This window comes from Xiphophorus hellerii, chromosome 10 (genome assembly GCF_003331165.1).
Source record: "Xiphophorus hellerii strain 12219 chromosome 10, Xiphophorus_hellerii-4.1, whole genome shotgun sequence".
Lineage (NCBI taxonomy): Eukaryota > Metazoa > Chordata > Actinopteri > Cyprinodontiformes > Poeciliidae > Xiphophorus > Xiphophorus hellerii.
Window position 1 is genome coordinate 10,171,854 of NC_045681.1, and position 13,250 is coordinate 10,185,103.

A 13,250-nucleotide genomic window follows, 5' to 3' on the forward strand; every position below is an offset into this window, starting at 1 on the left:
TGGTAATGAAATGCAGCAAAATGCTATAATACAATATAAAGAGAACTGAACCTAAACTGGATTGTTACCATGTGAAAAGAGTGAAATGAGGAGGACATGCATGTAGTGAGACTTGATGTTTGGGTCAGAGGCTGGAGAAGGAGTTTAGCTATAAAGGCATAGATCCCAATACTCAGTCTTCATCATTCTGTCAGTTTCCTCTCTGTGCCTCATGAGGAAGAAAACATCAAACCTTGAAACTTAATTCCCTCGTTGAAGTTCTAACATGAGGCATGGAGGAAAGGCTGTGAAATGATTCATCAGTGGAGTATTGAATTGTAGCTACGAGTCTTTAGGAAAAGGTTACAAAGCATGCAGTTAATAAGCCAGAAAACTGGAATAGTGGGGAACTCAAGTCAAGCGGATGTAATGTCTCTAACAGTTAGGAGAGGAAAAATCAACTCTGACCTTTGACTCTGGATCGTTGTGATCCACACAAACACTAAACATCACTGGGTAGTTTTAGGCATACTCAGTCGCTCACACTCACACGTCCCACATGCTCACACAAAGCGATATACCTTGCAGGTCAGCTTTCATCAATGTAACTTTTGTCGGCCAAACAAAAAAGCAAACAAGCAAGTTAGATGGTTAGTCAATGCACACAGATGCCTGTGAACTGCTCTAAGAGTGGAGGTGAGAGAGAAAACTGAATGTGCAGAAAAAAAAACCAAAATGGAAGACCGGCTAAGGAGACAGAGAGTAAAAATTACAGCTAGTGGAACGGAAGCTGTGTTAGTGGGTTATCGTAACAGCAGTGAGTTAAATGAAAACTGAAAGCAAAAGAGGAAGGGACATGGGGGGCTGCAACACAACTGATGCCATGGCGCCTCACCTTCACAACCTCTCTCCACTTGCCCCACGGTCGTCAAGGCGTCAGCAAGGAGGTCCGGAAGGCGGCCATTTAGATCTAGTGTTGCCAGGCAACCTTGAAATCCCTCCCGGGAGTGAACCAACTTCGGCAGCTCACGGTACATCTCTTTGGTAACACCACCAATGTACAGATCACCTGTGGAGAAGCATGAAAGGATGCAGCATAAGCTACTTGATCTATTATTAATTAATCTATGAAAAAATTATGAAAAGATTCCTCAACCCAAAGTCTTTAGATTGCAACAGAAACACAATGCATGGGCAATGCAACGAAAATGTTTGAATCACTTATGATGCACTCTCTACACAAATCTTGTCCATTTATTCTGATTCAGGTTTAAAATATACACAAGTTACTGTCACTAGGGCTGAAACGATTAATATGATTAATTGTGATGAATCGGTTTTTGAAATAATCGCCGGCAAATAATTGAGCAATTCATTAATCGATGACTGGAGAATATAGACTCAACAAAAACCAATTAATGAAAGTACAATTTATTCAGAGCAGTACTTAAACCAAAACCCAAAAAAATATTAATTTTGCATTTAAAAGTAAAAAAAACACCTTTGTTTGTAAATATGTTCTATCCAGAATTGCTCAAATGGCATAGTGACTTCACCCAGCTCAAATTCAGCTGAGCTGGGTGAAATCAAATAAGACTAAATATGCAATGAAACAAAATAAATATGCTAAAAAAATCACACTTAGTTTACAATCTAATAAATTTTTGGAATAATTGTTAAGCCAATGATTAGATCCTCAATAATAAACGTGGTTTTTGGGAAGATTTATTGCCAATCCTTCCTTAATACCTGACATTTGATTGAGCTTTAAAATGTGATCATCCAAATACCAGTAGCTGACAGTGGTTTGAAGCTAATATCATTTTGATATTTTAGCAGAATAAGAACAGTAGATGTATTGTTCTTAAAATAACAAAAATTAAACAATATTATTAACTTTTCTAAAATAATATAAACATTTTAACCACAATTAAATCTAGGTATTTATTAAGGTTATCATCCTCTCAGAATCTCACACCAGTCCATGTTGCAGTCAGCAGTCATGTGGCAGGAACCATAAATTGACAGTGAATAGCTGTCAGTTTGATTTAATAATTTAAAAACAATTAATCGATTATACATGCTTTTACCCCAAAAATGTTCCAGCGGGAAGTATGGTTAATTGCTTTTTTAATGAATGCAACTCGGAAAAAAAAGATACTGCTCTCATGTCTTTATGATAATACGCAGCTTGTGCCTGGAGACACTTAACTTAGTTTAGCACGAAGACTGGAATATAACAGATAGAGGAAGCTTAACTCTATCCAAAGGCAAGAAGAAAAACTCTCTTAGCTGATTGGTTGGGAATAGTCTGCCACTTAACTTTGTAAAAGAAATAACTAAATTGGTTTCAGTCTTTGTTTTTGCACTAATTAAAGAGAGGCAAGGTGTTAATTAGCTGACTTAAGAGTGGTAGGCAATCTCTTATTCTGTCTATTCCTCAAAGCCCAAATTTCTCCTTTAACCTTCCAATCATTCTAGGACTAATGAGCGTTTAATCACTAAATGCCAAAACAGTCTTCTATGAAATATCAGGCTAATAATTCAAGGTAACAAGCTCCATCAACCTCAACCCTGATATTCTATTTTTTCTTTTTTGTACCTTTTAGGTCAAGGTTCTTGGCTCCCATTGTGGTCTGAGTGGTAACTTTGGTGTCAATCTTGACTGTGTGCAGATTGTTCGTGTCCCGGGAAATGTGCACATTGTGCCAGTGGTTGTCATTAAGCGGACTGTTGGAGTTGCCCTTGATCAAGTGCGCTCCGTTTCCCAGGTCAGAGATGTAATGAAGGTAGCTGGGGAACAAATGGAGAAAGAAAGGGGTTAAGCAGAGTGTGGAGGAGAGAGAAAGCAAATTAATCACTTTCGTGATGAAGAACAACACAGGGTCACACACTTCGGGGCATTATTAACTGTCTTGTACAAGCTTAATTACAAGACTTAAAAAAGAGGTGCTGGGTTGGTGCATTTTTTATATTGGACATTTAACAGGCCATTTTAACCTCACTGTCAGCTTCTTTTCTCTTTATCAAGGGCAAACTTGCTTTAAATTGAAAAAAAAATGTTTTCATTTACAATAGAAACCAGAGATTTTCATAGTCTTTATAAAAAGACACAACCACTTGTTTCTCAAGCCAAACTTTCCTGTTTTAGCGCAGTTAGGATGACCAAATTATTTAGATTTTCTAGATGCCACAATATTGACAGAGAATGTCTTTAAATATTTTTTTACTTTTTAAACAGTCAGAATTTACATAGACTTGGCTTTTAAACCAGCAGATAATGAGGCTTGGTAAGCTAATGTATTCACAGTAGTTGAGACACACATTTGGATGTAATTTCATGTAACACATCAAGCACAATAAAGAAAGTAAACTTGTGTGTTTACTTTTAAACACAAGTCTGGTTCAGCCTTGGGTACTATTGCCATTTTCATCTGTTCAAACGCCTAAATGCAAGTATGAACATAACGGAAATGTCCAACCACCATATCGCCCAACGGAGCGATATGGAGATTGCTCCTGTGTCCCAGAGATAAATGGGTTTTAGCGCAAAATGGCGGTTTTAAACATTTGAAGAAAAGTAAGACTTTGTAAAGACGATGGTGGAAGCCAGTAAGAGAATTATATTCACAGAAAGGCTGAAATGCAATTCAGGGAGAAAGAAATCATTAAAAGCAGCATGAGAATAAATATGAAATATTTATACGCAAGTATAGACATGTTGGGAATGTCCAACTATCACACCGCTGAGGAAGGAGACGGGTTCTGTGTGCCAGAGAAGAACATGTTTTGGTCTGAAATGTGCAAATCCATCCCAGAATAAAAACCAAAGACCTTGTGGAGATGCTGCTGAAGCTGGAAAGACAGTGTGATTTTTCCACAGTGTGCCATATCCTCTACTTTCATGGGCTGAAAGGCCACTAAGCAAGGAGGAAGCCATTACTCCAAAAGAAACACAAAAAAAGCCAGATTAAAGCTGGACTGTTTGGCCATAATGACCATTTTTACATTTGGAGAGAAAGAGGGAAGTTTGCAAGTCTGTGATCACCCTCCCAGCTGTGAAGTACAGGATAAACATTTGGGAGTGTTTTGCAGCAAGATGGACTGGTGCACTTCACAAAATAGATGGCTTTATGTCAAAATATTGAGGCAATATTTGAAAACATCAACCAGAATGTTGAGACTTGAGCACAAATGGCTTCTATAAGTGGATGAAGTCGCTTAAGGACAATAAAGTTAATGTTTTAAAGCAGCCTTCATGCAGCCCTGATCTTAGTTCTATAGAAAATTTAAAGGGAGCGATGGAAAGCTGTGTGGACAAACATGACCGGTTCTGTCAGGAGGAATGGGCCAGAACTCCAGCAAACTATTGTGGGAGACTTGTGGAAGGAAATGTAAAACGTTTGACCCAAGTTTAAAATCCCTTCTATAACATTAAGGACATGTACTGTATGTAATTCAAATGCTTACATCCTAATTGATGCAACCAGGAAAAAATAAATCACCTGATACAATGTTGAAAAGTGAGAAAAGAAGATGATGTGGTTTTTTATTCAGTTTATATAAATATTTAGTTTCAAATCCATGTTGTATAGGTTAATACATCACAGTAAAAGAGGATCCTCCATATTATCACCCACAGTTTTATTATTCAGCTCACCCTTTAACCAACTCAATGACTATGAAGTCATTGCCGTCTCCCCTGTTGAAGAGAATAAGACCGTCTGGGGACGTTGTCTTGAACTGCATGAAGAGGTGCATGGAGTAGTAGGCCTGCAGCGTGGGCAGCGTGACGAAGCTGGAGCGGGAGCGGAAGGTGATGGGGTCAGCCACGATGCTCTTGTAGCCGATGACGGCGTTGAGCTCACAGTAGTCAATGTCGCCGTTCTTGCACAGGTCGATGTAGGGCATGCCGTTCAGCATCAGGCCCTGCAGGTGGCCGATGAAGTTTGAGGGCACGATGGGCATGAAGCGCTTCTCCGTCACGATGCCCGTCTCCACGTTGTGGAACTCGAGCTGGGTGTGGTCACCCGCCATTTGACCTGGTGGCGGTGGGGGGGTAAACTTCAGAGGTGAGGGCTTGGGATTTACACTAAAGCAAATACTTTTTCCAACACAACAGATACTGTACTTAGTGTTTCATTAACAGTTAAATATGTCCCCCATGAACCAATACTTGCAACCAATCACTATACTATGAAATTTATATCTTTATATTTTGTTCAAAAGAAATCAAACCTTCCTGAAATCCTTTAAAGCAGTGATGTCCAAATCACTTTTGCCCCTTGGACCAAAACTGGCGAATTTAAGCTTCTCTTGGGCCACAAAATTCATTAAATTAAAAATGCAAAAATTAATTTGTGATTTTGTTTTACCTGTATGATAATAAACCAAATTTTTATTAAATCTATAAATCCTTAAAGATGCATAACATAAAAAAAAACTTTGTTCAAACTGTGGGCTTACTAAAAGATAAACAGACTATTTGCAGATTTTGGGATCATTAGTTATTTTCTATTTTGTTGGCCAAATTTTTATCGCTCTTAACTTGTGGTTGGGGACCAATCAAAATAATTTCAAGAGCCACGAATGGCCTCTGGGTCACACTTTGGACACCCCTGCTTTAAAGAGATAAGCAATACGTTGTACATTTTGAAGATCTTTAAAGTTTCTTCTTTGGACTTTGGCTGATTTTTCTGTATTTTTTATTTTAAACAAAAATAGCAGCTCAAATAAGGATTATTTTGCTGCATTAACACCTCTTTATTGTGTTTATATGTTAATTAAAGAAAGAAGTGTTTATCAAGATAAATTCTGCCTCTTTTTCCAGTGTGCTTTAGTGGTTTTGAAATGTAACTTCTTAAAATCTCAGTATGTTATATTACAAAACTGGCTCTGCTTATTCACACCATATGGAAGTCTGTGAAAGTTGACTTTAAAAAAGTATCTCCAAGATTAGTTGATCAACAAATATTTGGGATTTACCTCACTAGTGCCTAAATACAATATTATGTCAAGCTTATATTTAGCTAAGCTTTTCTAAAAGTGATGGTCTGAAACTGCCAAAAATTACAATTTAAGTCCTCGAGGGGCGGGTGTCCTGCAATTTTTGGATGCATTTTTGGTCTTTACCTCCACAGCATGTGATCATGAACGTCCTGTTAATAACCTAATTATTTATATCAGCAGTGTTAAAGCAGAAACACATCCAAAAGTTGCAGAATATAGGCCTTCCAGGACTAGATTTTGAGATTCTAAATGTAGACATAATTCCAGATACATTTCTGTCATGCTGTTGTTTTTGCTCCCAGATTTCACCACGGCTTTAACCTCAGCAGCTTTAGTTGTATTGTGTTATTTTTGAGAAACTTTGCTTCCTGCTTTATTTGGAAAAGTCTAAGTTGAACTTTCACTGCTTGTCTTCCTTATTATTGTCTTCACTGTTTGCACCTGTGTCTCGTCAGCCTGACTGTGTGTATATATGGTCTACTTTTGTCAGGCTGTCTGTTTCCCCGGCCTGTGCTTCACACATCGAAGTCCGTATTTCTATTTGAATGTCAGCATTTCGTAGTTGGGAGGACTGGTTAAATGTTTGCGGCTTCAGTTTTGATTTAGTCTTTATCTACTTTTGGTTCCAGTCATCTTGTTCCTCTGAGATCCTTCAATTTTGGTCCTATTCTTGTCCATTTTCCACCATTTTGTGACAGATTTTATGCCTGAATGATTCAAAAGTCAGAATTAACTAGCATGTATTCCTCTGAAAATGGCAACTTACTGGACTGAAACTGAAATTAATGAAGAAGCAGCCATTGTCCAAAGAAAAAAACTGAAAGACCTTCAGAAATCAAGAAGTAATATTAAGACCCTTAAAGAATGCAAAACAATCTGTCTCCTTGAAAGTAAAATATGAAGAAAAACCTTTCCACATTACAAGGCTGCAGTGGTTACCTTCGACAGTCTGCAGGTCGTCCACGGTGAGTTTGAGGCTCTTGCCGCGTCGGACTACCCTCACCGTGTGCCATTCATTATCATTGAGGCCCGACCCAGCAAAGATTGTCTCTGGGCCTTTACCTACACATAGCCCAGAGCACCATTAACCAAATGCACAAAGAGGTGGAGAAAAAAAGAGTTGTAGAGACAGGAGAAGAAAACCAGAAAGCAGAAAGCCAGGCAGGTTGAATAAGAAAAATGAGGACAGAAGTTCGAGGAAATGGAAGCTGGGAGCAGAGGGGAAAGGAATCATACATATCCTGGGGAGACAAACACCTCTGTGCCATCTCAGACAGACAGACAGACAGACATGTCTCCTTTAAGACACAGCAGAGAGACAGGTGATGAGACACATAGGGGAATGCTTCGGGTGCCTAAGATGGAGGCTGTGAGTCACAACAGGCCCATGCTAAGACAATCCGTCTGTGGATAAACGACTTTGCCATGACCACCTACAACCCACACAAACACACACACCCCACACACTCGTTTCTGCTTTAACTGCCCCCAAACCCTTCACACACTCTACAGGGACTTGAACGCTTTCACATTCTCACCACTACAAACCTAATGACAGTTTAATGTGATTTTATGATGGATGAATACAAAGTAGTTTCCAATTCCGAAGCATCTATTTTGTACTGTATTTGTATTCGACCTCCCTAGGTTAATACTTTGTAGTATTGGGTATTATTTTGGTATTCTTCCACTAGCTTTATACAAATAGAGACTGAACATTTTGTCCATTTGTTGGTAAAATATCTCACGCAAAGTAAGGGTGGATTAAAAGCATCTATTCTCAACTATTGATACAGATCAGATGAAATCTGAACTTCGGGCTATTCTATTACATGCCTAAGATGGAAGCTGTGAGTCTGTACTAAGCTTCCTTAATTTTCCCATGAAGCCCAGCTGCCTTTGTGTCTCTGCTGAAGAAAAGTCTCTCCACAGCATAATGCTGTGACCACCATATTTCACTCGGGGGATGGTGTGTTTACGGTGATAAGCAGTTTTCGCTTTCCTTTAAACAAAGCCTTTTGTCTATAGGTCAAAAAACTAAATTTTGGTCTCATCCGAATAGAGCACCTTCTTCCAGATGTTTGCCCCTTCGTGTCAGTTTGCAGTTGTGTCATACTATTTACATTTCGTAGATGAAAGGTTGAACAGTGACCAGTGAAATGTCAAATGCCTTAAGATCTTAACATCTTTATCCCTGACTTGTCTGTTGTGTTTCCTGGTCTTCATGAAGCTGTTTTTTCTCAAATGTTTTTTAACAAACCACTGAAACCTTCACAGAACAGCTGACAGGATTTATACTGAGATTAAATCACACAAAGATGGACTTTATTTGCAATTAGCGTGACTTCTAAAGGCATTTGAGTATGGTGAATTTTATTTTGGGGTATGATAGTAAAGGGAACTCTGAAAAGCATGTACTTTCTCTTCCGCTTAATAATTATCCACTACTTTGTGTTAATCAATCACAAAAGTCCTGATAAAATACATAGATGTTTGTAGTTGTAAAGGTAGAAAAATATGAAAACGCTCCAGAGGTACAAATACTTTTACAAGAAAATGCAATTTTAATTAGCTTTCCACCAGGAGCGCATTGCTTCGGCAGGCCTCAAGGTGGCACTACACTCACGGATGAGCAACAGAGTGCTCTCCAAGGTGCTGATGTGCAGCAAAATGAAAGAAGCCGTGATGTCTTTGCATGATGTCTCTCTCCCTGTCCATCTACAACCTCATATCTTCACATACTTGACTGCACACATTTGACAGACTGACAGCGTCCCCTTGCTCTACACTTTACAGCCGCCCCTCCAACCTTGAACACGACACTCCCCCACACACACACACACAGAAGTCCCTTTCCTTCTCAGAAGAGCTTTGGGCTCGTGAGGTGTGACTGAATCTGCTTACAGTGACCTATAGGAGGTAATGACGGTGGGGTGGAGAGAGGAGGCAAGAAGTAAACTGACCCGAACAGATTCTGCTGCAGAAAATGTCAAGCATGTCTACATCAATCACGGAGGCACACAGGCAAACACAAACTCGCAGGTAGGGAGGTAGAGAGAAATGCTGACAAGCAAACTTAATTAAACAAATATGAGAAGTCGATCAGAATGGAAGTGGCAGCGTGAAACGGCCGAGTGTGCGTTTGCAGAGCTGAAAGAGCGCGTTGTGCATTAAGAGAGGACACAGGGTTCCCCTGAGGAGACTCAGCTGTGCTCTGGGCAATGCATCTCATCCAGTTACCATGGATCACTGCTTAGCACCGGAGTAAGGCAGGAGAATATGTGTGAGCTTGTGTGAGTTGATGCATGTGTGTGTGTATGTGGGTCTCCACATGTAACTGAATACGCTGAGAATGAGCAGACTGAAGTGAGAGCGAGGCAGTGATCTGTCTCAACCTAGGAGCAGACAAACATGCACCTATTTTTGGGTAAGAGTTAAAAGGGCATCGAGCATGATGAGTTGAGACTAATAGACTGTCTGCAGTCTGTCGGCTGTTTGCTGCAGAGGAAACACAAATCAAAGCAAATAAAATAAACCACCGAGGATTATAAGAGGAGGGGAATAATGAAAACAAAATGGAGAAAAGCAATTCATATTTCATTAGCTCTAAATAACAAATGGCTTTTTTTTCCTGAACGATAAGCCTCAAATCTCTGCAATGCCGAGGCTTTTATTTGACTGCTGAGTGGACTGTTTCAGTGGCGCCTGGTTGTTAAATAAATTTCTTCTTCCCCCCTTGAATATGATATGCATAATTTATTGTATGCACAGTGTGCCAGAAAAGCGGCTGCCTACTGAAATCTTCATTGAGACGACCGGTCTAAAATTGGCCAGCAGACATTCGGAACGGCAGCGCTGTGTGGCTAGCAGAGTTTCTATGGCAACTGCAGTCGTCCATTTCACCACCTCTTTGCCGTCATGGAGTGTTTGCCTCTCCCCCACCCAACCCAACGCTCTCTCCTTACTCCATCTCGCTCCTTCTCCGCGGTCGTGACAGGAACCCCACGTGAGGGAATTAAAACTCCGTCGGGGGACTCGGCTCGGATCGCAGCGGGACGAACGGAAACATCGGCCAGAAAAATGCACCGTCTCGTGTGGACAATAAAAAGGAAACACCGCTCAACAATAGGTTGTGTGTTTAAAGGTAAAACAACAAGCGAGAGGAGAAGTCGCTCACTCATCCACCTGCTTCCTCTCCTTTCTTCTTAATTTCCTCATCACCCCTCCTACTCATCTTCTCTCCTCTTCCTCCCGTTTTTCTTTCACTTACACTCCTTTCACTTCCTCTCCTCCATCTATCCTTCTCGGCTAAAATGGCCGACCTGGAAAACCCTGGCCCTCAGCAAAAAAATTATCGCGCCTCTCCCTGCAGTGTAACCTAACATGCACACACTCAACTCCCATACTGCCTTCGTTCTATGTCACGCGTGTGTATCTGCAAGCTGACATATGGCACGATGATGGTTGAATAAGAGATTAAGATGAAACAGATGAACATGACAAAAGGAGTAAAAACTAGTTGGACACACTAAAAGCACTCTCTACAATAGACACACACACACACATACTGAGGAAGAGGAGGGGAGGAGTTAGGTGAGATGGAGGATCACTTACTGGCTGTACAGTTTATCCTGATACAGTCTGGAGGGAGAGCAGAGCAGAGGGTTAATGCTGCACACACAGACATATACTCCCCACGCCCTGGGGACGCACACGTCGACACACCCTGCGCGTACGCTTTGCAAATACACTGCTGAGGAAACACTCACTGGACCATAAAATGGACTCTGTGTTTTCTTATAACAGTGTGCTGCAAAATTCATCTCCTCCGAGCGTGAAATTTGTTGGTAAGTCTGGAGAAAAATCGGAATATTTCAATTTGGGCGTAAAGCAGCACGACTACTGACTGCACTGGCCTGAGCGATGGCTTTAGAGTGAGATGGGTCATGTGAGTCAGTTTGTGTATTGACAGCTGTAGCGTGAACCAACTTTTTGGATTTTGGCCTTAGAATGACTCTTTGCTTTTCTGGGTTTTCTGATTTAGACAAGGAAAAACTTCAGTTTCTCTATTACAAAAGCTTTTTGAAAATATAGAATATTTTCTGAAGATAATTCATGTTTTCTCCAACAGTCCTAGCTGCTTTATCATCTTGCTTGTATAGTAATTGAAATTATTGTGACTCAGGTCCTTATTGACACATTGCATCTGCACAAGCTTTGTCTGTCTGATGTTAAAGAGGCAATTCAAATTTGGTAATGTGATATTCCCTCTCACAATAATTAGTTACCATGGTTGCAGCAAAATCCACTCTTGATTGGTTGCTTTGTTCTTTGTGACACAATTTAGCTAATCAAAGAAGCTAGAGTGATCATTCTTTGAGGCTGCACAAGAAATAGGTGATACTTTTACAAAGTACTGTTTGAGCTGCAATAACTATTATATTTTTAGAGTTTTGAGTGCACATATTTCATGTTAATGCATTATAGGATAATTTTAATTGGTGGAGTATCACTATGATAAATGCCCGCAGCTGACGCAGACTATAGTTCCCAAATTGCTGACGGACACAAATGGGAAAAGTGAAGAAAACTGGGATTTATAGCACCTGATATAATCGTTGCCATATTGGTTGATATTATCCTAAATGCATGATTTTCTAATATCGTGCAGCACTTTTACGATAGTTACCTGATTTTTGTAAAACACACAAGTTGGATGTGTGTTTACATGAATTTTCTCCAGGCGTGTCATCTGGTTCTGAATCAGATAAACCCTCCACTTTGCCAGCTATGCGGTTTTTCCCTCCAAAAGACATTAGATTATCGTTGGTGGGTGTCAGACCAAAGTAAGACGTCTTACACTCTCCAATATATGCTATTCTGAAACTGAACGTGGAAGGATTATCTGCCTCTTCAACCATTAAAATAGGTCATGAAAGTCTGAATTAGACCATTAAAAGAACCTTACTCTTGACATCTTTGTGTGAAACAAATTCTTGATAACTTTAAGGTGTTTAATCAGCTTTAATTCCTGTATAAACATGCATTTGTTTTTTGTTAAAATGCCTTAATTGTGTTTAGGTAATTAGTTTATGTCCATCCTATTTTATTTAGCTTGTTTTATCAGTAGTACCTAGACATTAAATGATTAGTAGATCTAATTTGTCTTCAGGGACCAATAAACTGTTAATTTTCTATATTGATTCATTCAATTAATATTAATCATGAAAATGATAAAACTTCCTCTCTCCTTTTTAAGTGCAGTTAACTCAATAAAAAGGTAAAATTTACCCATTAGCTGCAATTAGTTTTATTGACAGACTATGAGACTGATTGGATTTTTGTAACCTATGAGAATTATCGGTTTATCGACTATTAAATGAATTAAAGTAGTTGATTGCCGCTACACTGAACACATGCCAGAAGTTTAGTTGCCCCTTTAGAGGAATAACCTTCACAAAAAGCCTGGAAGATTAAACCTTCTCTCCTTTTTTTCTTTTTTGTAACCCACAATGCCTTGGTGTGTCGTGTGGCGTCAACCACAGAAAAGACGTGGCTGCAGACAACCAGAGACCAACACATGCACCCCTCTGTGAGGACGTGTGTGTGTGTGTTACTTTGTGTAAGCATTTAAACTCGTGTGCAAACTAAGACTGAAATGAAGTAGAAAAATGAGCTGCTTGTACGTGTGAAGTTAACTAGTTGTATGTTGTTGCTCTGAGAAGTTTGAGGATGTTGGGGATGCACAGGTCTGCTGGGAGTGAGCAGAGAGAATGCAGCTCAAGGCTTGACCCTCTGTTCGACTGTACTTGTTGGTGTGTATGGTGTGTATTTATATACACCGTGAGCAACATACAGATGATAAAATACACCTCTGGTTCACATAAATTGGCCTTCCTGGTAAAGGTGTGTATAAAACCTTAAGATAAATTAAAAATCTTAAACTCTTTTTGCACCAACCTTTAATTTGAGAACATTATCCATTTAGGAAAAAAATCTTAATAAATGCATCTCGATTTGGTGAGTAATATTTTTTTTAATCAGTTGTACAATTATTGTTTCAGCTAACAATAGCTTTAAAATATATGCAGCTGAAGCATTTCTATTTTATACTTATGCACATTAAACAGGAACTTCTAATTAGTAATTAATGCCTTTCTGTTTCCCTGGGATATAAATTTGCATGGAACAAAGGTCAGCCTCTTTCAGCCACCTCTCAAAATGGGAAAGACAAGAGAAAACAGCATCCAATTAAGGCAGAT

The 13,250-nt window shown here is 39.5% G+C and overlaps 1 protein-coding gene across 16 annotated transcripts in view; it reads right to left on the bottom strand.

The window, feature by feature from the left end:
• Positions 1–13,250, bottom strand: part of nrxn1a (neurexin 1a) — an 85,603-nt gene that overhangs the window by 23,390 nt on the left and 48,963 nt on the right. For 9 of the 16 annotated variants that reach the window (XM_032575119.1, XM_032575117.1, XM_032575116.1 and 6 more), the window contains 5 exons: positions 10,603–10,629; positions 6,928–7,050; positions 4,640–5,021; positions 2,582–2,772; positions 875–1,048 (listed from right to left, as the gene is read on the bottom strand). In XM_032575119.1, coding sequence (XP_032431010.1) covers positions 875–1,048; positions 2,582–2,772; positions 4,640–5,021; positions 6,928–7,050; positions 10,603–10,629 — 897 coding nt within the window. The remainder of the gene's footprint in view (positions 1–874; positions 1,049–2,581; positions 2,773–4,639; positions 5,022–6,927; positions 7,051–10,602; positions 10,630–13,250) is intronic. The other 7 variants (XM_032575118.1, XM_032575123.1, XM_032575125.1 and 4 more) reach the window with 1 other exon arrangement.